Raw genomic sequence first — 27,566 nt, 5'->3', positions numbered from 1 at the left:
ACCGGACTATCCTCTCCTGCTACCTTCCTGTACTCCCCAAAAAGTAAAATTTTTATATTTTTCCTCTTCGTCTATAATGCATACACTAACTCCAGCTGATCCCTTGGGATGTTAATTACCTTTAAGTTCTTGTTGGATATTAAGGCTACTATGGTTTAAGCATGTTCATGTTTCAGATCCTTTGTGAACTTGGGGTAATAGTCTTAGCTAGGTGTTTTGAGACAACAAGACTGCTTTCTGTTGCTAAAGCAATTTGTGACGCTCTGGACAGTTGGTATTAGAATTTGGGTTACTGGATCCTGTGCTTGTGTTTAGACCAAACTATCTTCTCAGAGAAAGTTGGTGGTAAAGTAATTAAGTTTACTATGCATAAAACAAAACAAATAGCCTCCCCATCCAACTAGATCCACAGGTAAGCTTGCTTTAAACTGTCATTTTTCTTCCTTTAGCTCACAATGCCTAATTTGTATTGTCCATATTAGGGCATCCTTTTTCCATTTCATTACTTCCATCAAATACCTCAAATATCAGTGTTGTCAGCGAGTTCAAGAACAACTGACTCTTGGGCTCTCATTCTTGCTCTTTGTGGTTTTTAGGTGGTTTCTTGTTCCCTAGAGAAGACCATGCATCTTTGTTTTATATTTATAGAGAACTGCTTATGTAGGTAATTCTTGTATTTATTAATACAATCTTTCAAAAAAGTATGTTCCAGTCTATTTTGAGTGATTATTGTGGCATTGACGTAATAGAGGGCTTTTTCTGTTAAGCTTCTTTTTCCTTTTGTGTGCATTTTCTCTCCAGATGTGAAAAGTCAGACACCTTAAGTGGGTTATGAAGCTGTTTCCCCATATATTGGATTTTCATGTCCTATTGACAGCTGACTTCATGAGAATACGTTGGGTTCAATCTGGTGTTTTCAAGGAAAATTCCTCATTATGACTCAAATAAGTATTCTTGTAAATAAGTCTGTTGTTTATCCTGTTTTTCTTATGGCTTCAGGAGCTCCACTGTGGGTTTGTGCCAGAATTAGTGAAACTTGGTTCACTGGAGTGCATGCGAACAGGAACTCCATGAATTAGAAAGAAGTCAGAACACTTTCTTTTCCTAATGCTTGCAGAACAGGAAGTGCTGAGTAGCATTCTGTACAGTTGTAATGTTACTGATCTTTTATGATCTGGTGTGGGGGCCAAGTTGGCATGAGAATCTGGGAAAGTAGAGTAGGTTTTGGTGTTGAGTGGTTTGGGGATTTAGAGGGTTGAAGCCAAATTACTGTGTTTTCCAGTGCTTTGGTTTCTTCTCAGCTTTAATTTAGTAATCTAAGGGTTAAAGATTTTTATATATATGTATATATTTTTTTAGGTGTAGTCCTTTCATTAAACTCACGGGTTTCAGAGTAGCAGCCGTGTTAGTCTGTATTCGCAAAAAGAAAAGGAGTACTTGTGGCACCTTAGAGACTAACAAATTTGTAAAACAAATTTGTTAGTCTCTAAGGTGCCACAAGTACTCCTTTTCTTTTTGTAAACTCACTGGGAATCATGTGACTGAAATCCCAGCCTATCACCACTTAAAAGATCACCTCTAAAAGTTGTACCTGTTTTGTTGAATTAATTGAAGCACTGTGCATTCTGTTTTTATTCCATGGTAAAATGCAGGCTTGCTTGCAGCAGCAGTAAGAAAGCGTCAGTTTTGTACCCACTGCAGAACGTGTGCTTCTAGTGCTCTTCTTTTGCATGTACTATTAACATTGATCAGTTAAATGAGATAAAATGAAAGTGGTATATTCAATAGTAGGCCCAAATTATGTGCTTATTCTTTAAAAATTACAGTTTAATTGTGGAGTTAAAATTTTATGGCAGACTAAATGTTCAGTCAGAGCTGTTTCAATTTAATTTGTCTTAATTTTGTTTTAAAGTTTAAAAACTTGTTTTAAGTTGCTCAAGGATTTTTTTTTCTCTTGTGTTTTCAGTTTGTGGGCCAAATGTCGACATTCGCAATGATATCCATGAGCTGAAGCGCTTAGAGAACTGCACGGTAATTGAGGGTTTCCTCCAGATTCTGCTGATCTCCAAGGCAGAGGACTACCGCAACTTCCGCTTCCCAAAGCTCACAGTTATCACCGACTACTTGCTGCTGTTCCGTGTGGCAGGTTTAGAGAGCCTCAGTGATCTCTTTCCCAACCTCACTGTCATTCGCGGGAGGAACCTCTTCTACAACTATGCCCTGGTTATCTTTGAGATGACTAACCTCAAAGAAATTGGGCTTTACAATCTGAGGAACATCACCCGAGGGGCTATCCGGATCGAGAAAAACTCTGACCTGTGTTACCTCTCCACAGTGGACTGGTCTCTGATCCTAGATGCAGTGTCCAACAACTACATAGTTGGGAATAAACCTCCAAAGGAGTGCGGGGACTTGTGTCCAGGGACGATGGAAGAGAAGCCATTGTGTGAGAAGACCTCCATTAACAATGAGTACAACTACCGCTGCTGGACCACCAACCACTGCCAGAAAAGTAAGAGTTGAATAGATTGCCAGATTCAAATGCAACTTTTTTTGTGTGTGCCTCTTCCTAAAATAAATAGCTAAATTTATTAAAGTGGCTTAATTCTGCCTTTTCATATAAGCTTTGTTTTCGTACTGCTGGGTACCACTGAAGTTAGTGTCTTCTCCAATCAGTCGTATTTTATGTAACCCCATGGCCAACTCTTTAGCTGTTTCCATAGTGAATATTTAATTTTTCACATTTGAAAGAAAAATTGTGATTCAAGGGTAATAAGTGGCTCAATAAAACTGGAAGCAAGAATAGCTTCTTTGCAGCATCTGGCTTTGGCAGGATAACTAGTTCAATCAGTAGTGTTGCTGGGTTCCTGAGTGGAAGTGCATTCCTCAAACTTAATGAGAACTGTTCTGTAACAAATCTGTCTGAATGTTCATTTCTTATAATGTTCAGTTTGCAGATGATGTCTATGGGAAGGTACTTGTGCTCAGGACTAAAGCACCCTATTGCTTTCAATGGGCTTTGGACAGGGCCCTAAGCTTTCCATGAGAATTTGCATTTTGATGGCCTCCGGAGTCCTGTATAAATAAGTTTCACCACTGAAGATCTTTATTAAGACTTGACATAACTGTTTGACATTTTCTCTACTTTAAATAATTTGGGACACCTATTCCTGTGGGTAAAATCCACTTGATAAGAATGTTGGAAAACCTTGGCTTCATAAGCCCTTATTTTTAAAAAGCTACTTTTTAAAGAGAGAGAATTCCTCCTGATTTTATTTTTTTATTGTTATTGAGGGGTACGGTCATTGTCAAAGATGGCTGGTACAGAACTATTAATAATTAGTATTATTATCTTTAAAGATGTTTGGTTTGTAATGTATAACTAGACAAACATTTCAAACAAAACCTCATCTTAGCTAACTTCTCTGGGAAGGGGAAAAATAAATTGCATCTACTTTCCTATAGCTCTGTATTGACAGAAGCACTTCTAGATGAGCCATGAATAGTCCATAGTATCATGATTTCTGTTTCCATACTTGCAGCATCACAATAGTGACATTGACTGGCTGCTAATTGTGTTTATTAAAATCTTCAATAACCGCCAATAAGGGAGTTTCCATCCTACAGCATGCCGAATTCCGCAGGTTGAATGTGCATTGTGTGAAGAAGTCCTTTCTTTGGTTTGTTTTAAACCAGCTTCCTATTTATTTCATAGGTTGCGCTCTCATTTTTATGTAATTATCAGTTATGTACATAATTTAGGATTAAAAATTAGTCATGGAGAAGTCAGACATATGAGAAATATTCTAAGGACTCACAAGGAAAGACGAATCTGTAGCGAAACAGAGCTGTACGGTTATTGCTGCTGAATGGACCACAACAACAGGAGGTCACTTCAGGTTGTATTTTAAATCCCGGTTGTTAAAGGAGCTACAATCCACCATCCTTTTGAATGTCTGTGGAAGCTTCTCCCCCCTGGCCCCACCCCTTTTCACACTTTTCTCCCCGTGGCATAATGGTAAAATGGACTAACTGGAGACACTTTTTTCAGCAGTCTTGGGACCCTGTTATCCTTGCAAGTGGAATGCTGTGCGTGGAATGCATTCCACTGGCAGTGAAAAGATGAAAGGTTCTGAGCTCCTGGAACGTTGGGGTCCAGTTAGTTTTACAGCTGTACACAGTAGTGCACAAAGAGAAGTTCCATTTTAACTGACTTGAAGCACACAAGGACTCTGTATGGGGCTGTTAGAGGGGAGGTTAACAAAGACGCTATCCTGCAAACATATGGTGTCTGTCAACACTGAAGCTAGTAGCGAGCCTCCCAACCTTGATAGAGAGACTTGTGTTGGCTGGGCTTGTGCTACTGTGTTAAAAATGGCTGTTTGTTGCAGCACCGGTGGAGGCATAGGCTAGCCACTGAGCTTGGACCCATGGGGCAGGGTAGGCTTGAGCTCGAGTGACTAGCCCAGACTCCACCAGTGCCCCAGTGTCCACACAGCTGTTCTTTTTGTGCTTATTTTACAAGCCCTTGGTAGCACAAGTCTGTCTGCCCAGGCTTGCTTCCATCTGCAGTGTACCCTTAGACCAGGGATAGGCAACCTTTGGCCCACGGCCGGCCAGTGTAAGCCCCCTGGTGGGCCAGGCCGGTTTGTTTGCCTGCTGTGTCTGCAGGTTTGGCTGATCGCAGCTCTTACTGGCTGTGATCGGCCGAACCTGCGGACGCGACAGGTAAACAAACCGGCCCGGCCTAGCAGGGGGCTTACACTGGCAGGCTGTGTCAAAGGTTGCCCATCTGTGCCTTAGACGTATGCTTAACTTGGCTTGCATGAGGAGTCCTGTTGTGAGTTCAATGGGATTGCTGATGAGAGTAAAATTATACACATCTGTAAGTGTTTGCAGGACTCAGGCTACAGACTGGAATCTCTTTTGGTATTGTGTTTGTCTCCTTTCCCTCCCACCCTCCATGAGCTTCTACTGAGTGTAGTTAATATATATTAAGGAATTTTTTCTATTAATAAGTCCAGTGTTTGTAATATAGTCTGAAGTTTTAAATAGTCAATGAGAGAATTGATATGCTGGCTTGCAATGAAGTTGTACTTGTCTCTATTTGCAGTCTTGCTCTTATCTGCTATGGCACCGTTTATCTCTTCTGATAGCAGGTATAGACAAAAACAAATGGCAGAACTTGGTCTCTTTGCACTTTTACAAATAGGGCAAACAAGCTCATAGTTTACTCAAATCACCACAATTGTACTGTAGGCTTTTTGAGTTTATCCTGTAAACTTCAGAAGGCTGTGAGCCGAGCCTATTGGTAGGACTTAATTGCAAGCAATAATCACTGGGAGGAGAAGTCCCCAAATTTTACCTACAATCTTGGCTTGAATTAAAGTAGTGATGGTCAATACCAGAGTGTGAGAAGTTTCTGAACAAAAGAGGGTTGGAAAAACCTATAGAGCATTGAAGCTGGGACCTCCACTGGGGAAGCTGAATCCCTCAGTATTTTGAATATCTTGACAGATCCACTCAGATGAGAATTTAGACGTCTTGCCGTGAATTCTACTCCCACCCACCCCTCAAAAATAAAAACCCTTTACAAATAGCATTGTAGGGCTCTGTTTCTCTCAGTATTTTTTGTAGAAAATAGTTTAATTTAAATAAATTAAAATAAAAATCCCCAGCTGTTAGGTCTGCATAATTCAGTCTGAATCAGGGAGTCAGGCTTGGTTTGTTCCTTCTTATGCATTACCACTAATAATAATGGTTCTGTATGGCCAAATTACGTCTTCAGTGAAACCACTTAATTGTCTTTAGATTATATCCTTGGTGATTCCTGTGCAACCTCATTGCCTTTCCTCGCTTTGGAATGTGGTTTTGTTTTGTTTTTTGTTTTGTTTTAAACCTCGTTCAAAAGAACGTAAGAATGGCCATACTGGGTCAGAACAATGCTCCATGTAGCCCAGTATCATGTTTTCCAGTGGTGGCTGGTGCCATATGCTTCAGAGGGAATGAACAAAACAGGGCAATTTCAAGTGATCCATGCCCTGTGATCCAGTCCCAGCTTCTGGCAGACGGAGGTTTAGGGACACCTGGAGCATGCGGTTTCATCCCTGACCATCTTGGCTAATAGCCATTGATGGACGTGTCCTCCAAGAAATGAAATTATTTTTTCAACTCCGTTATGCTTTTGGCATTCACAACATCCCATGGCAACAAGTTCCACAGCTTGATTGTGCCTTGTGTGAAGAAGTCCTTCCTTTGGTTTGTTTTAAACAAGCTGCCTATTAATTTCATTGGGTGACCTTAGTTCTTGTGTTATGTGAAGGAGTAAATAATACTGCCTTATTCACTTTTCCATGTCCATGCATGATTTTATAGACCTCTGTCATACCCCACCCCCTTAGTCATCTCTTTTCTTAGTTGAACAGTCCCAGTCTCTAATCTCTCCTCACATGGAAGCTGTTCCTTCCACCTAATCATTTTTGTTGCCCTTCTCTGTACATATTCCAATGCTTTATATTTTGAGATGGGGGTGACCAGACCTGCATCCAGTATTCAAGGTGTGGACATACCATGGATTTATATAGCAGCATTATGATATTTTTATTTTTATCTATTCCTTTCCTAATGGTTCCTAACATAGTTAGCTATTTGTCTGGCACTGCACATTGAGCGGATGTTTTCAGGGAGCTATCCACAGTGGCTCCAAGATCTTTCATGAGTGGGAGCAGCTAAATTAGACCCCATCATTTTGTATGTACAGTTGGGATTGTTTTTTTCCCTAATGTGCATTACTTTCACTTATCAATACTGAATTTCATCTGCCACTTTGTCACCTAGTCACCCAGTTTAGTGAGACCCTCTCCATCTCTTTAATTTCACTCCCTTTTACCTATGTTAGCTTCTAAGCGCAAATCAGAGGATGAAACAGAGCACGAAAGGCTGGTGTTTGTTTTCCTTGAAGTTAGAAGTTCTGACTCTGAATCCACATTGGGGGTAGATCTCTTGAAAAAGATGGTGCCATATTTACATTGTCACAATATCCCTCTCAAGGAGATGAAATCAGTGAAGAGGTAGTAGAAAGGAATCTTAAGAATAATTGTTGAAGCTCAGGTCCTCATGTGGAAATGGGAGAAGTGATGCTAGGGTTAGGACAGCATAGGGTGGAGAGCAGAAAAGGAAGTGCCACAGCTAAGTATGTGAACCAAAGTTCTAATTAATAAAGAGCCAGAAACTTGGAACATGTTGTTTTTGTTGTTTGTAACATGTCAGGGGCTGCAAGGAAGAGGACCCTAAATTTGCCAGCTATCCATCTAGAAGAGAACCACTGTCCTTTCTGAAGGAAAAACAAAGGAAGTATACATGTTGGATTGTTTTAAAAGGGAGCTTCCTGTTTATCCTACTTGATTGTTTGAACACACTGGCAATGAACTCCTAATCTGGAGAGAAATCTGTACAGAATTATGCAAGGATGTAAAAAAGACTAGAAACTAGGGCCCAGGTTTTTAAAGCTGTTCAGGTGTTTCTCCGCTCAGCACTCAAGACCCAAGTGGCTTAGGAGCCTGATACTCATTTTGAAAAGTGAGCTCTGAAGTCCCCTGTAAAAATGAGACTCAGGCTCCCATGTTACTTAGTCTTCCAGTGCTGCATGGAGAACACTTAAATACTGTTTAAAACCCAGGGCCTTGGTCTTTAACCTGCAGTTTTTCTCCATATAAAGGCAGGAGGTCTACAATATTTTCTGGTGAGTTTGTATTCTTCTTTTTATGTAATTTTTTGTAGGATGAAGATGACAAACATTGACATTCCTGTTGCATGCCATAATAGTGCTAAATTGAACTATGGAAATGCTGTACATAGTCTTACCTTCATTTAATTGCTTATCCTTTTATGTTGGTTCTTGCTGTCTAGTAGGGAGCATGTATTAAGTACCTCTGTCCTTATTTAGAGCTTTCGTTAAAGGATCTCAAATCAATGGGTAACTGTGGTGTGGGAACGTTTAGTTCTTTCAGCAGGCTGGCTTCTGTTTAATTTTGTCATTGAGCAGAAGTCAGTTTCTGTTTCCTCTTCTTTCTTGCCACAAACAAAGGATCAGGGCTTCGCTTCCTTTGATATAACTTGCATGGGAACAATGGTGGAGGGAGGAGGGAGACTGGGTAGCAGTTCTGTGTTTTAAAGAGGCAGAGCAACACTGACATTTTGATCATCTGTAAGCTGCAGAAAATGTCCAACTTTTTAAAAGCTTCAGTGCAAAGTTTGTGACTTCTTTGTCTGTTCTGTAGCCCCTGGCTGGTCTATCTAGTGCACGCTCCTACTTTTAATGCCCTAGCTCCTTCCCTTTACAGCTCTCACACTGTTGCAGTGTTGGGCTTACTATTGTCTCTCTGTATACTTAGTTGTGGTCTGAGATGAAGGGTGCTACCTGTGCTGCATGCACGTCTCCTTCTGGCAGCAGAATCACAGACAGTGGTGTTGCCTTTCTGAATAGAAGTGTTTGGATTGTTACCAGCAGCTGTTGTGAGGGATGGGTTAAACAACGGCAAATTTACAGGAGATGGTAAAAGATAGCATCATATAAAAGCACTGGTGACATTTTCAAGGGAGCGCCACATTCATTTATGATTTTTCTAACACTGAAAGCAGGTTAAGCATTGTTAAACCTTCCAGTGCTCAGATCAGTTAGTCATTCTGTTTTGTTCAAAGCATACCAATGTTTCTCATTTGTACTAGTCCAGATGTTCGTTAGATATCCTTGAATCTAGCAGATGCAACCCGTGGACTGGAATTTCAGGTGATTTCTTTCTAGGCCCAGAACTGCAGATGGACAGTTGTCCTAAATGCCCTGGGTGAAAAGGTTTTATATATTCTGTCTCCAGCAGGGAAAAAGCCTTGATGCTGAGCCCTGGGCCTCTCAAAGATAGCATTCTTAGTGTGTCTAAAGGCCTCTAGCATTTGGCTTTTTGGAGGAAACTAACTGAAGCAGAAGATGTCTAGTTGAAGATATGGAGGCTCTTGGCATCCTTCTCACCTGATGCCTTCTTCCAAAGTGCAGTGGTAAAAGCACTTGGGGCAATGTCTTATGAGCACGTTCTTTGTTCTAAAGATTCCCCCTCCCCCCCTTCTTTGCACGATCACTGTAGACAGCATTGAGTATATGGGATTGACGTATGAATCAGCCAGGACAAAGCTTGCCTTCGTAACACCATTTGAAATGACTCGACTCCTCACCCCCTGCCACGGCATGGCATTTTGTCACCAGCTGTCAAGGTGGATAAGGTGTTAAAAGTCCTCAAGGGATCCAGAGCTTGGCTCCTGCCACTAACCTCTGCTGTGGACAGGATCTCAGGAAAGCAGGCATTGTGAGGAGACATTGCTTTTCGAAAGCTTATGCTCAAATAAATTTTAGTCTCTAAGGTGCCACAAGTCCTCCTTTTCTTTTTGCGAATACAGACTAACACGGCTGCTACTCTGAAACCTGCTTTTCTAATGCAGCAGATCTTGCTTAATTTGAGACACTTCCAAGTGGTACAGAAACTTCCTGCTACACTTGCTTCATTAAATAGATCACTGAGAGAGAATGGCTGGCCCTGGTAAACTGCACCAGAGAGCTTAATGTATCTTATCAACTTAGAGAATCAGGTGGCTGTTTCTTCCATGGCTCAGAACAATAATAAAGCATACGATACTTTGTCCCTGGGGGAAGAGAGATTTCAGAGGAAAGCCATACTTTCTTCACCTTACCCTTCACAGCGGAGACCCTATGGATGGGCGGATGGAGTCTTCCTGCCTTCTTTCAGCTATCTGAACATTTTGTTTCCAGGTGAAACAGCAGCTGATAGCTTCCTAGCAGACCTCTTGTGATCATGCATTTCACTTTTGAAGTGTCTTTCGTTGATGGATCTCAATGTGCTTTATGAGCATTAATTAATTTAGCCTCATGGGACCCCTGAGAAGTAGGTTAAGTGTCAGTCCAATTTTACACTGAGAATGGAGACTCTGGGTGTTCTGACTTGCCCTAGCTCACACGGAAGCCTTGCAGGATCTCTCTTCTCCCAACTCAGTCTTGTGCCTTTAAGCACAAGACCATCTTTCTTGAAGAGAAGCAGCAACATAGCACTGGTACTAGCGATATGCAAGGCTTCATTCCTGGACTTTATTCCGTTTGCTCCTTTCCATTTATGCCCTATGGCAGGTTTCATCTTCTGAAGAATCCAGGCTAATATATGGACATTTTACAATTATGTGAGATGACACACATTGGGAGCAGCCACGCATCTTGTCACCAAGGCCCTTGTTATTACAGCAGAAATGACCAAAACTCTGTGGACTCCAACACAGTGAATAACCGCTCAATGCAGATAGTCTGCAGACATGACCAGCAGTTTCACTTGCACCTTAAGTGTATGGAAGTTTTATCAGGTGGCCATTCTAGTCTGCTGTTAAGCCCAAAAAGTACTGAATCTTGGAGAATCATGAATTGCAAAACTCCAGTTCTCCTGAATAATCTTGATAGCTGGATACTAGCCCAGGAATCCAGAATTGCAAATTAACCAATTTTCTCTCAACTCTCAATCTCAAGGCACTCCAGTTTAAGATCTGTCCAAATAATCCTTATGCTTTGGCTTTATGCTCCTTTAGTTGAGGAGTCAGCATGGAGGTTCATGGTCTCAACTGCTTGACCTTTATGTATTTCCATAAACTGAAAATATGCAACTCTTAAAGCTACTTGGAAGGTTAGTGCGCCTCAGTCACTGTCTCCTCCTTGTGTGTGGTTTGCTGAAGAAACTCAACTAGTACATTTGAGGTATTTTCTGTTGGGGCTATAAAAAAATCAAGCAGGGAAGCTTTCCCATGCAATGGGAAGGAAGTACCAAAAATCATTAGAGACCAGTTTAGGCATTGTATGTCTCGGCTTGCAATGGCAGAACCTTTTTAAGGGAGGTGGCGAATGATGTGCCCTTCTGTCGCAAGGTTATGAAGTTAATACATGATCCTTCCATGTGGTTTGCAGAACTCCTTATATGGAGACACCTTCTGGCTAAATCCTGCCCTCTGATAAGTATGTGGAATTCCATTGAAACCAGTGGGAGTTGTGCATGTACCGCCCTGGGCAGAATTTAGCCCATAATTATTTGAAGTCCTCCATCGTTAAGACTCAACTCAACCTTAGATCCGGTTGGCGAACTTTGGGTCTAGCTGTCACAAACAATTCGCGCTTGAGCTTGCTTTTTCTAGGCTTTCTTTATTATCAGTTGGCCAGCCTTTAACCTGTCCTTAAAGGGAAATGGCTTAGCTGAAAACCATCCCATGTGCTCTCTAGGTGGGATGGGAGGACATGAAAGCCGAGTGTCTAGGTTGCTATGGAAGACCTTGTAAGAGAGTAAATTACGGTAGGTAAGTGAGAGGGATGTACTGTTTCTGATTATAAAACAAAAAAGGAGCCCTATTTCTGCAAATAACATTGCAGCGCGTCTGTTGAAGTTTGCATGGTAAATGAGACCTTGAAGCTAACTTTGCCATTGGCATAAGCAAGTGCAGATCTACTGACTTCACTTGGACGTATGCTGTCTCCACAGTTCTTTACGTGTGGTAATATAGTTGAGTGTGAAGACTGACTTGAGATGAAAAAATGTGTTTATATAGGCATATCAGTGTATGTACAACACTGCACAAGGCAAACATGGAAAACTTCTTGCCCCAGTATGTGAGAGAGTGAATGCTGTTGAAAGTGAAGGTGGCAATAGTTGAGGCCTGTGAAGCTGATAGTTAAGCAGATGGCTGCTGAGGACAAAATATTTTTAATGAAAATGGAGCTTTTTATATCAGCCTAACTGTTGGGGGGGGGAGAGAGTGGGAAGTGGCCTGGAGATCACTTCTATTAAAATTACTAAACATACAAAGAAAATAACATGATGTATTTTTGAAAATGGTTGGAATCTGCTCCTGTTTGCATGGAGCCCAAAAGATTTAAACACTCTTGAAGGGCCTGCTAGTCTTCTGGTGTCGTTCAGCATAGCTTCCTGGAGTTCAGGGGCACACATCACCGGTTGACACCAGCTCTGTGGATTCAGCAGGGTGGGTGGTGTGAACCATGTGCCTGGATCTCCTGTAAAAAGAAAAGGAGTACTTGTGGCACCTTAGAGCTACAAGTACTCCTTTTCTTTTTGCGGATACAGACTAACACGGCTGCTTCTCTGGATCTCCTGTGTCTCTCTCATTTCTGCCTTCCCGCTCTCCGAGGAATATTCAGTGTGTGTTTTGTTCTTTGTCCTCTAGAAATATTGAATGTTTGAACTATGCAGCCATGAACAGAGAGGGAAGGACTTGTGTGGAGCTGGAGATGCTGAATCAGATCATTTGGATTTATTATAAAGGGCAACTACATGTGTTTTCTTTCAAGTTCTTTTTCAAGTTTTTTAGGGACCCTGAATGCAGTGGAAACAAGCCATGTCAGCAACAGCAAAACATGTTTTTAAAAGCTTGGTTTTTAACCAGAAAATCCAATTTGAAGTAATTTGTGAATCTAACACATGTAGATTCAATCCTGCTGTATTAAGATTGTTTTCTGAACCTGAAAATAACCACCCTTTACAGAGAACCTGGACTCTGTTGGGATGCTGACTTTTGTCGTAGATATGCCCTCTTATTAAATGAACGAGAAGGATGGTAGAAAGCCAATTGCAAAAAGGCCCAGTTGGTGTGTCCCTGCAACAGGGTCACTTCTCGAGTAAATAGGGGAAGACTTGCAAAATCTGAACCAAAAGGAGCTGTGTCTTTAGGCATTTCATTAGCATTTATTGTTGATTAAATTATTCTGAATGAATTTTCTTCATGACTTTCCCTCCCCTCCTGAAAAGCATGCTCATTAGCCAAAGATTTCCCAGAATTTTTATTATAAGGCTGTGAGAGCATATTTAACTAGTAGGTTGGAATGACTGCAGAACGATTCAGGATAGTCTCTAGTTAATTACTGGAATGGTGATTTGTCATTGAAAAAATGGGTAAAATTAAACTTATATTTACTATTTTTTGCTGTGCTGTAACAAGATGCCATAACCTGATAAGAGTATTGTAACTTCCCAAAAATGTTGTTTGTATCCTAGTGAGCGGTGGGCAGTGCGAGGTCCTTCTTGGCTTGTGAGTTTGTTTTGGCACAGGGATAATTGCAGTGTTTTAGAGAAGATTGTTATTTTGTTGGAGTTTCATGCGATGAAATTTCTAGTCTGTGGGATAATAAATAGTGCTTTTCAAGGGAGGTTAGTGTGCGACAAAGGTATACAATTTAGTAGAAAAGCGTTTTTTTTTGTTTTTTTGGACCATTGGCCATTTTGTTGGCATAAAAGATAAAGCTGTAAAGTGAAGAAACCAGAGTTAAGAAATGAATCAACCCCATCTAAGAAATTTAGTTTATTCTGTTCCTTTTAAAATAAAAAATTTCCAAAGGATGCACTGGAAGTTGAAGTTTGATTAAAATCAGATTGGAAATGAGATGCAATTTTTAAAGAGATTTTTATGGGGGGGGAGGGATAGCTCAGTGGTTTGAGCATTGGCGTGCTAAACCCAGGATTGTGAGTTCAATCCTTGAGGGGGCCACTTAGGGATCTGGGGCAAAAATTGGGGATTGGTCCTGCTTTGAGCAGGGGGTTGGACTAGATGATCTCCTGAGGTCCCTTCCAACCCTGATATTCTATGATTCTATGACTATATAGGCAGATTGAGTATCCCGGTCCCTCCCCAAGAGGTGAGGTGTTTGTTTATCCTCATCTTATGGATAGATGTACTGTGGCACAAAGAGGTTAAGTCGCTTCTCCAAGGCCACGTAGGCAAGTGGGTGAAAGAGTTGGGAATGGAATGCAAAAGTTCTTACTGTTAGTCTCTGTGTTATGCCTTTTGGTAGCCTCTTTTTAAACCAGATTCCCCCCCCCGCCCACTTTTTTTTAAAGAATAGATTAATACAATACACAGTACACGTTCAGTAATGCATAAACCCTGGTTCGAATGAAAGTGCAAATTATAAACATTACTGCTAAATATATTTGCCTGTTTGTTCCCAGTGGTAGAGGTGTAGACTCTGGCATCTGGAGAGATATAGAAATTACAGTTCTGATTAGAAAGAATTGGGATTGACAGCTCTACAGTTAATTTACCTTGCAACAAACATGCTCTGGCTGGAAAGTGTAAATGGGATTTTCCTTGCTTTACGTGAAAGCAGGTTGTACATGCAGTGAAAAAGAACACACTGTGATAGAAGCCTGATCCCAGCGGGCTAGTCGTTACACAGCAGGATCCTCCAGATCAATATTATGTCTGTGCTTCATTATTTCAGGTCTTTTCCTCAGGAAATTTTTATATAGATATATATATAGATAGATAGATATATATATATAGATATATTGCCACTGGAACACAAATTTTCTCTGAGCATCTCCCACACCACACGAACCACCACCTCTCTCCAAAAAGCTACCATAAAAATATAATTGAAAACTGCAGATGTTTTTGTGGCAGGTTTTCATCCCCAGTTTTACAATTGTACATATTTTAATTCCTAGTACATCTGCTGCTGACATTTGCTGATGAAAAGGCAACAAAGTCCATGTCTGTGTTTGCAGCAGATAATATAAAAGGTTTATTGAGGAGTGAGTAAAACAAACAAAAAACAACACCACATAAATAATTAGAAATGCTGCCAATCTGTCTTTCCAAATTTAATACATAAATTAAATATTTTTAAGCTTTACAACACTCCCAGAATGCTTCCAAAGAGATTTAAGGGATTGGTGATTGAGAAATCTACTTGATAATGTGAGACTGACTAGCATTGGTTATTTTCCAAAAATTTAATGCTTGGTTTTACTTGTGGTACATGTCGAGTTCTTGTTCTCGAGAGCTTGCTTTCATGCTAGAAGAGCTTGGAGAGGATACGTCAAGTGTTTGAAGAGGTTTCTTACCTCTTGTGTAGCTTAGTGCGATGTCAAATCTGTGGAATTAGCTGAAGATCAGATATTCAAGTATATAGATATTTAATCTGCCTAAAGTAGACTTCAGGCTTCACTGACACACATCAGACAAGGAGGACTTGTGGCACCTTAGAGACTAACAAATTTATTAGAGCATAAGCTTTCGTGAGCTACAGCTCACTTCATCGGAAACCTATCAGACAAGTGTTTGATGATAGAATTGTAGAATTGACTATTACACTAGAAAGCTAGCAACATAGTGTAAATCTTTAATTTTATGGTAAATTTGCAAAAGAACGGGGAATGAGGAATGGCCAAGGGGTTACAGGGAAAATGTCAGGAAAATGTCAAGTGTAAAACCAGAAGAAAGCTGTGTTTTGCAAATGTCGCAGGGACAGCATAGGCACAGCTCCCACCTAGAATTTTTTGTGATTCTCTTAAAAGCATTTGTGACCTCAAATTTAAAAAAAAAAAAAAAGCGCCAGCTTTGATAAATTAGGCCATGGATAGAATGTGAGGTTTCTGGGACTTGAATAACTGCGATTACTTTCCTTCCTTCTTTGTTTCATTTCCCCCCACATACAGTTATTTAGGTACGAGTTGGCCTTGGCCTTGTGCATTTTCATTAACTTTTTTCATGAAGTGAGCAACGGTTTTTGTTGTTGATCGGTGATGAAACAACCTTTGTTTTAGCCTTCCATCTAATAGTGACATATCCTTCTTGTTAAGTCTTTGTAGGGCTCTGAGAATTAACTTGTAATAGATAGATGGTCTGGTAATAGTCCATTAACAAAAATTGTTGTATTGAAGCAAATCCAGAACCCAGCGCAATAGTAAAATATTTTTTCCACTCCCCTTTTAGTTTTTAAAGTGTTGGAAAAAATTTACAAGTTTTATCAAAGGGGCTATAAAAATTAATCAGCAAATAGTTTGCCCACTTTGAGGTTATGAGCATGTGAGGTGGCTGCATGGTCGTCTTTTCTATTTCTTCATTTTCTTCTTATTGGGCAGAGTGAATTTACAGTTACCGCCCCCAAAGCTTAATTCTGCCTTCCCTTGACTAATTATTAACTAGGTTTGTATAGCCCTTGACAAAGTAATGATGGTGCATCCAGGAACATGGCTTTATGATTCTTAATCAGGAGTTTTGTTTTTTAAAATTTGGAGTAATACAGGTCTTTGACCCTTTGTAAAAATCTGTTTGTGATTCAGGAGACTTCTTAGTAGTTTGCTTTGTCTCCACTTAAAGTTCAGCACATGCTTTCAGGTGGCTCAGCTGCCATTGTTCTCTTTTCACAAAGCTGAGTAAATCTTCATCTTGTGTTCTGAGTGAAATGACTTTTCCGTTTTTTTCTTAGTGCAGAATATACAGTTCACCGAGTCTTTCAAGGGCAGACTTAGATGTTTCCCTTCTTTAGTGCTGCTATAGCTATTGCTCTCTCAGTCTCCAAGATTCCTCTAATTTCCATTCCACTTGGGACTTACTCCAGTTTTTCATGGGTGTAACTGAGATGAGAAACTGCCTGTTCTCCCCACCTCCCACCGGTTGGGTGACCAGACATAAGCTTGAAAATGACTAAAGGTTATGGTTTGGGGAAATGGAGCTTAATAAGCGTGTTGAAGTGTTGAGTGTGCAGAAAACCCCTTTTATATAAGTGCAGATCCTAAGAGATGTTTTTCCGTGTTTAGAAACTTCTTGTATAGGATGGCCGGAGAAGTTTGCAGGGGGATTGCCTGTCTCTTTAAGTGGGTTTATAATTGGCTAGGAATTTTTGTCAGCTTAGTCACTGCAGCATTGAGCGGATGAGGGGAGAAAAAAAACCACAGGCCCCAACCGTTACGGGCCCCGTGGATAGGCTCTGTCATCCCAAAGGAATGCATGTGAACAAAACACTTTGTGCGGTGCAACCGTTGGCCTAAACAGTATTGCATTCTTAAAGCAGGCTCTGAGTCACATGGAGCAGATGGATTGTTTCACTAAAATGGAAGTTATGTATCACTGAGCACTCAGATTGAGCTTTTAAGTATAGTTCAAATAGGTCCGGATACGGGTGTGGTGAAAGGGTGTTGAGGTACCAAAAAAAAAAAAAAAGAAATCAGTTCCTTGTCCCGTGGTTTGAAATTGTTTTTGTGGCAGTCACAAAGTTTAAAAAGATTCCCCCCCCCCCTGCTTTTTTCATATCACTTAAAGGCTGTCAGCATGTCAATCTGAAGACTTGTCTCTGGATAGCTTTCTCGTGCCCAGGTGTGTGTTGATGTGTGCAAGAGTTGAGCTCATCGGACTCATTTCTGTAGCACTCCCAAAATCTACCATAGCCACGTTCCTGAGATGTACAGTAAGCTGAAAGATTTAAGTAACTTGAAAATGCTCCAAAGATGGTTTTATTTGTAGGGTTAAAAAGAAAATCTAATAGCTTCTTTTTCAAAATAAAGCCAGCTGTTCAACGGGTCCTCCCCCCACCCCCTTTCAAAAATGTCTTCATGCTACTCTCCTATCTCATACACACTCTGTATTGATTACTGAGGAGTTATTCTGTCATCAGAGGTGGTGCTGGTGGTATCCTTTATTTCGGGATAGCTTTCCCCTTGGAGGGATTGAAAGTGGTTAGTTACAAGCTCCCTACTTCACCTGTTAACTCACAGAAAGGAGGAGTTGTGACTCGAAGCCAAAAATATGCAGTGCTGTCTGCTGAAATTCTGGTTTGTAGGACTCTCTAAAGTGTATTGTAGGATTTGACAGGAATTCAGGGGTTGTCATCTCAGAGTCTGGCTGGTAGGCACTGAAAGTTGTTACTGTCTGGGTGTCTCTTCTGTGCACTGTGTGAAATGAGCTTACAGATCTGTGTACAGTTTCCCATGGACAGGTGTCCACCTGGACTTTGTTCACCACATATAGCTTCAAGTGATGCCTTTGATAGCCAACAGAGGACAAAGAGGGAGTGGGCTCCCTTCGATTCCTGGAGTTCATTTATCCAAATCAGGGTAAAGGCACATAGACAAGTCTGTATGTGGAGAAGATCATCCAACTCTTTTAAGAGCTGAAGAAGGATCGGGTGGCAGAAGCAGAATCTACAGGCTAGTGAACACATAATGCCAGTTGTTACCCTGAGAGCTTGTCTACATGGTGGGGTAATGCACTCTTACCAGGGTGTGATGGCTAACGAGCACTAACTTGTTGGTTCATGTGGACCTTGCTGGTATTCATAAAGGGTTCCCAGGTGTGCTTTAACATAGTGCTTTTTGAAACAGGTGATCAGCCCAGTAGAAAATTGGTCTCTTAAATCTTTTTTTCAGGGCTAGGATTTTCCCCTCCCTCCCTCCTATGCCTTAACAAATAGGTATTCTCAGCAGGCTGGGAAATGCAGTGAAAATGTTTGGCACAGAGATGCTACTTGCAGGGCCAGTTAAGTTTGTGGAAACTACAGGTCTCAGGATATAGTTCTCTATTTTCATTAGAGTGCAAAGTTGCCTGAATCTATATGCAAAAAGAAAAGGAGTACTTGTGGCACCTTAGACTAACAAATTTATTTGAGCGTAAGCTTTCGTGAGCTACAGCTCACTTCATCCAATGAAGTGAGCTGTAGCTCATGAAAGCTTATGCTCAAATAAATTTTAGTCTCTAGTGAGCTGTAGCTCACGAAAGCTTATGCTCAAATAAATTTGTTAGTCTCTAAGTTGCCACAAGTACTCCTTTTCTTTTTACGAATACAGACTAACACGGCTGCTACTCTGAAACCTGAATCTATATGGAGCATTGCATGATGAGAACAGTAGTCTGTATGTGCTGTGGCTCAGTATTAAAGAGCAGTTTCAGCCTGCTTCATTGTGTTATGAGCTTTGGGCTTCTGATAAGGTGTCACTTGGGCAGATCTGACATCTTGGGTTCAGTGTGTGTGTGTGTGTGTGTGGTTTCAAATCTACCTAGTGAATATATTTAGAACTGAAACTGGCCTAGGGAAAAACATGGTGAGAGAACCCTTGACTTACTAGTTACCATAAGTGGTGTGGGACTTTGTGCAAATTTTTCAAGAGAAGTTATTTGTTTACTTGAAGTGTAGTTCAGTAAACAGTTTATTGGAGCATCAAAAATGTTGGCTTCGGATGCTATGCTAATGGATTAGTCAGCCTGACCTGTGTGCTAGTGCCCTCCTGCATTCAGAATTCATCACGAGTAAGGGCCTGGATAGTAGCCACTGCCATTTTGTAGTGTCATCCTCATCATTTATTCTTCTAAGTTCCCAGCAATGCTAGAAACCATGTGTGCTATGCTGGTTTAAACATAGAGGCTTTAAGCAGGGTTTGGAGAACGTGGGAGACACTTGTTAAAGACTGAAGCAAAATGGAGGGGGTTTTCTTCCAGCATGTCTGGGGAAGCTCCTTGTGCTTTCCTTATATTCCTCTAGCTGCTAGGAGGAGAAGGGAGGGAGCTTGGATTTCTACAAGATGCTGGCTCTGAATCCTTTTTAGGAACTCCATCTTTCTTGCTGGCCTCTGCCCAACAGGCATCTGATAAATGTATAGCCCCCATCCCTGCTCCTTGACACAGTCCTAACGTTGAGAGTGACATGAGCCTCCTCGTCTCTTTCACGCTGCCTGCTTCTGTTTGGCAAACTCATGAGCAGTGTCAGAGGCTCTGGAGCTGTCCGAAGCAAATCCTTTCAGCAGCAGCTTTGTGAGAATGAAGTCAGCAGGATTGGGGCCCTTGTTAAAAGGAACGCTTCAGCAAACCTGCAGTGGACACCACTCTTTGTGAGGGAGCAGTCAGAATGGCACCAGTTTTGCTTGAGGCAGAAATAAACTGTGGGAATAACTGTACCCCTCCCACTGTGAGGCTCCAAAGGTTTAAAAAAAATCGTTGCTATGAATGTCTGCCAGGCCCTGGGTTGGCATACAGCAGTACCCCACATTGCTGTCTGCACTGACAAACCTGGCTCACAGAAAACAATTAACACGTAGGAAGCTGTTTTTATAATTGCTCCCTTTGAGCTACTCTGTTTTGATATTTTGAATGTCTGCTTGTGCCAGATGGAGCTCAAGATCTCATTGTACTGTAGCACCTACAGACTTATCCATCTTCCCAGGTAGTGCAGTATCTCAGTACCTCCCAAGTATTTAAATATAGAAATAATAACCATCTCTCTTTCTCTCCTACTCCCCAGCCTGCAGAAGAAGTAGGTGTACAGGGCTTTTGTTTGGCTTGTGTGAGTGAATGGTTGTATCTGGTGGGTGAAGAAATGTGTTTTGCATTTAATTGGGAAAGTGATGAGGTCTTTGGTCATTCTTAGCTCTTGTGAAGGTGACAGAGTAGCAGCCGTGTTAGTCTGTATTCGCAAAAAGAAAAGGAGTACTTGTGGCACCTTAGAGACTAACAAATTTATTAGAGCATAAGCTTTCGTGAGCTACAGCTCACTTCATCGGATGCATTTGGTGGAAAAAACAGAGGAGAGATTTATATACACACACACACAGAGAACATGAAACAATGGGTTTATCATACACACTGTAAGGAGAGTGATCACTTAAGATAAGCCATCACCAACAGCAGGGGGGGGAAGGAGGAAAACCTTTCATGGTGACAAGCAGGTAGGCTGACCAGTCCACACAAGAGATCCACTTCCTGGACACTACGGTGCTAATAAGCGATGGTCACATAAACACCACCCTATATCGGAAACCTACTGACCGCTATTCCTACCTACATGCCTCTAGCTTTCATCCAGATCATACCACTCGATCCATTGTCTACAGCCAAGCGCTACGATATAACCGCATTTGCTCCAACCCCTCAGACAGAGACAAACACCTACAAGATCTCTATCATGCATTCCTACAACTACAGTACCCACCTGCTGAAGTGAAGAAACAGATTGACAGAGCCAGAAGAGTACCCAGAAGTCACCTACTACAGGACAGGCCCAACAAAGAAAACAACAGAACGCCACTAGCCATCACCTTCAGCCCCCAACTAAAACCCCTCCAACGCATCATCAAGGATCTACAACCTATCCTGAAGGACGAGCCATCGCTCTCTCAGATCTTGGGAGACAGACCAGTCCTTGCTTACAGACAGCCCCCCAATCTGAAGCAAATACTCACCAGCAACCACACACCACACAACAGAACCACTAACCCAGGAACCTATCCTTGCAACAAAGCCCGTTGCCAACTCTGTCCACATATCTATTCAGGGGATACCATCATAGGGCCTAATCACATCAGCCACACTATCAGAGGCTCGTTCACCTGCGCATCTACCAATGTGATATATGCCATCATGTGCCAGCAATGCCCCTCTGCCATGTACATTGGCCAAACTGGACAGTCTCTACGTAAAAGAATGAATGGACACAAATCAGACGTCAAGAATTATAACATTCAAAAACCAGTTGGAGAACACTTCAATCTCTCTGGTCACTCGATCACAGACCTAAGAGTGGCTATACTTCAACAAAAAAGCTTCAAAAACAGACTCCAAGGAGAGACTGCTGAATTGGAATTAATTTGCAAACTGGATACAATTAACTTAGGCTTGAATAGAGACTGGGAATGGATGAGTCATTACACAAAGTAAAACTATTTCCCCATGGTATTTCTCCCTCCCACCCCACCCCACACTGTTCCTCTGATATTCTTGTTAACTGCTGGAATTAGCCTACCTGCTTGTCACCATGAAAGGTTTTCCTCCTTCCCCCCCCTGCTGTTGGTGATGGCTTATCTTAAGTGATCACTCTCCTTACAGTGTGTATGATAAACCCATTGTTTCATGTTCTCTGTGTGTGTGTATATAAATCTCTCCTCTGTTTTTTCCACCAAATGCATCCGATGAAGTGAGCTGTAGCTCACGAAAGCTTATGCTCTAATAAATTTGTTAGTCTCTAAGGTGCCACAAGTACTCCTTTTCTTTTTGTGAAGGTGAGTTTCATTGTCCAGGCTCCTGTAAAGGCTGTATACCCTGAACCTTAGAGCTTTCCCTGATGGCTGACAACTTCATTGTTCTGGTGGAATGTAGCTTTCATGGGAGGTTACCATGGGTCATTGATCTCTCAGGGCCAGTACTATGGAGGGGTTAAATATCAGGTCAGAGACCTTGAACTGTACTCTGTATACTGGGGGGAGCCAGCACAGAGTGCAGAGCGTCTCCTGGTGACCTGCTGGTTTTTGTTAGCAGCTGGAGTTCTTTCAAGGCAGTGGGGCTTTATTTCTAGATATGGTGAATTGCAGTATCCTAGAGTGGAACTCACAAGTGTGGGGAGTCACTGTGGCCAGGTGTGTAGGATAGGGAGGTATGATCTTCTGACTAGTTGCATCTGGAACACCACAGCCCGCCAGTGACACCACAGGTTTCCCTGACTAGAAAAGCCAGGGCCGGCATTGGGGGGTAGCAAGCAGGGCATTTGCCTGGTGCTCCATGCCACAGGGGGCCCCACAAAGCTAAGTTGCTCAGGCTTCGGCTTCAGCCCCAGGTGGCAGGGTTCAGGGCCCTGGGCTTCAGCTTTGCAGAGCGGTATATCAGCTTTCTGTCCTGGGCCTCAGCGAGTCTAATATTGGCCCTGCTTGGCGGAGCGCCTGAAACCTGCTTGTGGCCCCCCCAGGGTTGAGAATTGGTGGTTTGAGCTATGTCTGCACTAGCACTTTTGTTGGTAAAACATGTGTCGCTCAGGGATGTGAAAAAAGCACCCCACTGGTACACGGACAGCGCTGTCCACACCCGCACTTCTGTGTCGGCGGGAGACTCTTTCCATCCAACATAACTACTGCTGCTTGTTGGGGATGGTTTAATTATGTTGATGGGATGCTAGTGCTTGCTTGCTTGCTTCAGTGTTGCACAGTGTAAAATGCAATATATAGTATGTGGTAAATATGATGATATTCATAAGGTGTCTTTTTTTTTTTTTTTGGTTTCTTCCTCTGCAGATGTGACTGTTAGTGGGGCATCCCAGAAGCAAGTAATGAACCAGTTAGACAAGGACTATGCATTCTAGTTTAGCAAGCCATTCTGAATGCCACTGATGTATCTGTTCCTTTAAGACTACAGATTTGACTTGTAATATCTGCAAACCTGTTTGTCTGACACTGTCTTCTCTCCGTGACTCCTGGGACAAGTTGCTTTTACTCGTATGGGGGAAGCATCTGTTTAAGGTGGCTTTTAGATACGTTGGAGGGGCTTGTTTGTTGCAAAGACACAGACATTTCCAAAGTTTGTGTTCTGCGTCCATTTCCTTTGGAAGGTCTGTACTGACATGTTTTTCACTATTTTTAATATAACATGCAAAAGAATTAGCAATCCTATAGAAAATATGCATGAGTCACTGGAGCAGATGTTCTGTTGTATAACATGCATTGTAGAACATGTACATCATTGAGCCATTTGGTTTATTTGCAACTACTGTGTGTTCAGAGCTTTTGGACTCATCCAGGCTTGGTGAGGAATAGTTCAAAATGCTTCACTCCTGAAGGGTTGGGTAATTTTTAAATAGGTCAGTCCGGCATACTTCCATGTTTTTATTTAGAGTTTTGGCCCAAAGATGGAAATGATGAGGATACACAGTTTATATGCCCAGCTTTTGCTTGATGCTTCAGCTAGTGACAGGAGCTGACCAAAATGACAATTGAAGAAACTACCCTGAAGTGCGTCTCTGCTGCTATGTTAAATATGTGTCTTTATGCTTCTGTGTGCATGCGTGCACACAGTCCCGACCATAATAGAGGATGCTTCAAGCAGTAAAATATTTGATAGCCAATTGAACTAGAATGGTACACAAACAACCTCACCCTATTTCAAATAAAGTTCACATTGAGACATAACTCGTAATTTTATTGTTTAGTTGATTGAATTTAAGCCTCCAAAGCAGCAGCAGTTCATGTCACACTACAGTTTCTAGGCACAATAGATAGTATCTGACCCCATAACACAGAGTAATGCTAGGTGATACTATGCACGCAGGGTGTTTTTACAAATGCATTGTAAAAATGGTATCCAGCCACACGCTAAGCCAGCAGTGGCAAAATAAACACTTTATCTAAAGTACTTTATAACATTGCTCAATGTCTTTGGGAACTGCCTGACGTAATGCTTAGACACCGAAGTTGAATTAAGTGAGGATTAATTGCACCACTACTTCATTTTGAAACCTCTTGTGTCATTAACCTTGACTTGCAGTGGTTTTCCTCATCCTGTTGCCATAATAGCATTGCTTTCCTTGAAGCCATTTGGTCATTTTTATCTGACATCACAAGTAGGATCCTTATGACACTGTGATGGCTTACTGCATGGTGACAATGAGGTATGAATTTGCCATAGACTGTAGGCTCAGATCTTCCTGAATGTAGGCGGTGGTTTTAAAAAAAAAAGAAAAAAGACAAAGGCCTGGATTTTCAGTGACTCATGTTTTTTTAGATGTCTATCTTTGAGATACCATAAAGGCTCTGGATTTTTAAAAAGTTAGGAGCACTGGCCCTCTGAAAATCTAGAGTTAGATGCCCAAAGCACTACTTACTTTTTTAAAACCGAGGCCAGAATGTCTTCTTCAGTCACCTTCAAGTGCAAACACTGGGTAATATTGCAAAAACAAAGATAAAAAATAAACCAACTTGAACCAAATTTGTGTGTAAATCAGTTTTTTTGCTTTTAAAATTATTTTGAAGGGGACCAAAATATGCACATGACACGACCGTTCGTATACCCAGCTTCCACATGATTAAATCTTAGAGCTACCCACCCCAAAATAGGGCCTTATGATTTATAAGAGTAACTCCAACTTCACCTATTAGAGTGGAGCTACTGATGCCCTCTTCAGTGAATCCAGGTACCGAGACAAAGTTCCTGCTCTACCTTGGTGGGTCTTGCGCTTATCGGCAGATTTGCTCACCTTGGAGCTTCACGGCAGCCCTCAGCTTGGCCCTTTTTCTGAATTCACAGTCCAGGTCGACGACTCCTGTGTCTGACCAGGAGTTGGGAGGATTTGGGGGGGAACCCGGGCCCATCCTCTACTCCAGGTTACAGCCCAGGGCCCTTTGGAATGCAGCTGTCTAGAGAGCCTCCTGGAACAGCTGTTGACAGCTACAACTCCCTGGGCTACTTCCCCATGGCCTCCTCCCAACACCTTCTTTATCCTCACCACAGGACCTTCCTCCTGGTGTCTGATAATGCTTGTACACCTCAGTCCTCCAACAGTCCACGTTCTCACTCTCAGCTCCGAGTGCTCTTGCTCCCAGCTCCTCACACGCACACCACAAACTGAAGCGAGCTCCTTTTTAAAAACCAGGTGCCCTGATTAGCCTGCCTTAATTGATTCTAGCAGCTTCTTGATTGGCTGCAGGTGTTCTAATCAGCCTGTCTTAATTGTCTCCAGAAGGTTCCTGATTGTTCTGGAACCTTCCCTGTTACCTTACCCAGGGAAAAGGGACCTACTTAGCCTGGGGCTAATGTATCTCCCTTCTGTTACTCTCCTATAGCCATCTGGTCTGACCCTGACACAGTACTTAAACCTGATCTTGCTTCAGTGCGAGTTGGACTGGTCCTAATATACCAGTTTAAAGCTGCAAGGCAGGAGTCTTCAATTATTGTAGCTGACTATTTTTAAAAATGGCTAGTTAACTACTAAGTTTGGCCTCATTGAGTTCCCATTGGAACCAGTGTTGACTTCCGGTGGAATGTGATACAAGTCCTTTAACCCAAGTCTGAATGTTGTTGGTCTGCCTTGGAAGCATTGAGAGATCATGATCCAGTGTGGAGAAGTCTTCACAGATTTTCCTGTTCTGAGTTGCTCACTCCATCACCCTGAATAATTAATTAAGCTTGCTTTGCAGACTGCATGACCATAGATTCTCTGCCCCAACCTGTGGGTCAGGCAGTAAGCACTTCTACTGCTTCCTATGGGCTGGAATAAGCAACCGTGAGTCCTTGGCTCTTTCCCCTTCTGCTCTTCCTGCTGATCTGTTTAGAACCAGAATGGATGTCTCGGCTGATCTTAAGCCCTGTGGTCAGTGTACCAGCCTACTGGGTACAGAGCACTTTGTGCACACTTTCTGCATATGGGCAAATTTCTTTCTACTACAGAGATGGTTTTTAATCCCAAAATTAACTTGACTTCTTCACAAGCAACATGAAGATACAGTTGGCTTTAAGAAATCTCCCTCTTTATGGTCACTATGTGTGTACTTTTATGTTGTCATGACATCTTGTTTTACCCTCCATGTTTTGACAATATCTGAATAGTGTTTTTGACTGTTATTGCTTTGGTGGGGAAAATGTCCACAGATTTCTGATTGTTTTGTGGAGGCAGAAGAAAGGCCTTGTGTAACCCCAGGCTGTCTTTTCTTTTTCTCTTCCCCTAACAGCAAGCACAGAAAAAGAGTGTTTGTTTACTACCGAGGGAAAATATTTTGCTGCCCATGGCCTAGAGGCATGTTTCCTTCAAGTACAAAAAAGACAATAAATGTAATTATTTTCTAATGCCTCTCACATGGTATGGGTTAGTCCATGCTGTGAATAATTTTTGGAGGTGATTTGGAAGGAGAATAATGGATTTTATTTTTGGTAGTGTGATTTTAATCTAAATTTTACTGGAAGCATTCTTGATGATACTGGTATTGTTAAAAAGCTGCATTGGCACAGCAAACCTCAGGGTGTATTGTGCTTTGCTGTGTAAATTTGCTGTGTACCTTGCTTTACTAGATCTTGTCCAGCAATCTGTATAAGAAAAAATAGCAGTAACAGGTTTTTTTTGTTTAAATTTTTAAAAGAAGTGCAAAACCCAAGTTCATTACTGAGAAAGTTATTAACTTTGAAAGATACTTACATGGTCTGCTCCAAAGAACAATATGATTTTTATTTTTTTCAACTTTGAAAATTTATGAACACAAAATGATAAGTCCATGATTGGGGGTCCTGGAGACTAAAGTCCTCTATCCAAACAAGTTGGGTATATATTCAGGCCTTAATCAGTGCTTTGGCAAGGCTTTATTAATCCAGTGTTTTCTTGAATACATGGTTCAGGTATTTTTCTTTGGGTGAGGGAAGAAAAATATTAACTTGAAGAAATGACTTGTACCTAACCGCTTTAAATACATGTATAGACATTTTTCGTATCGGTATTCTTTTGTATGATAAACACTGGCAATGATTGAAATATGGTCTATTTGTTCAATATTTCATGTGTTTAAATGTTTCTGAATGTGCTTAGAATTTATGTAGTCCTTGATTTAGTGATTATAATTTGTAACCAAATCTTAGTTCTTCAAATAATTTTTAAACTGGTATGTTCCTTTTCAGTAACATTAAAAAATACACAGGCTGTTTAATCTTAAGGCTGTGATGCAGTGAGTCTGCCATGAATTTTTCTCTTATGCTTAGATTTTGAGGGAATGTGATATTGGTGCACGCAGGCTGGCATACTGTGTTGCAGAACGTACTATTGGCAGCTGATAACATGGTTTGGCTGCTGAACATGTTGATTTGGCTCAGTTTATGGCTCTCTCCCACACTTCATTTATGGGACAGTCACTTAATCTCTGTGCCTCAGTTCCCCGTCTATAGAATAGGGTTGTTACTCAACCATGAGTGTTGTGGTGGTGAAACCATTCATATTTGAGGTGCTTATGAAGGTA

The 27,566-nt window shown here is 41.6% G+C and overlaps 1 protein-coding gene across 1 annotated transcript in view; it reads left to right on the top strand.

Moving 5' to 3' along the window:
- The window catches only part of IGF1R (insulin like growth factor 1 receptor), a 290,123-nt gene that overhangs the window by 34,900 nt on the left and 227,657 nt on the right, over positions 1–27,566 (top strand). Inside the window, 1 exon segment of the mRNA XM_038418287.2 lies at positions 1,967–2,512. Within this exon segment, the coding sequence (XP_038274215.1) occupies positions 1,967–2,512 (546 nt within the window).

The sequence above is a fragment of the Dermochelys coriacea genome, chromosome 10 (genome assembly GCF_009764565.3).
Source record: "Dermochelys coriacea isolate rDerCor1 chromosome 10, rDerCor1.pri.v4, whole genome shotgun sequence".
NCBI lineage: Eukaryota > Metazoa > Chordata > Testudines > Dermochelyidae > Dermochelys > Dermochelys coriacea.
The sequence above is the reverse complement of the archived record's forward strand: the minus strand, read 5'-3'. Positions and strand labels throughout refer to the sequence as shown.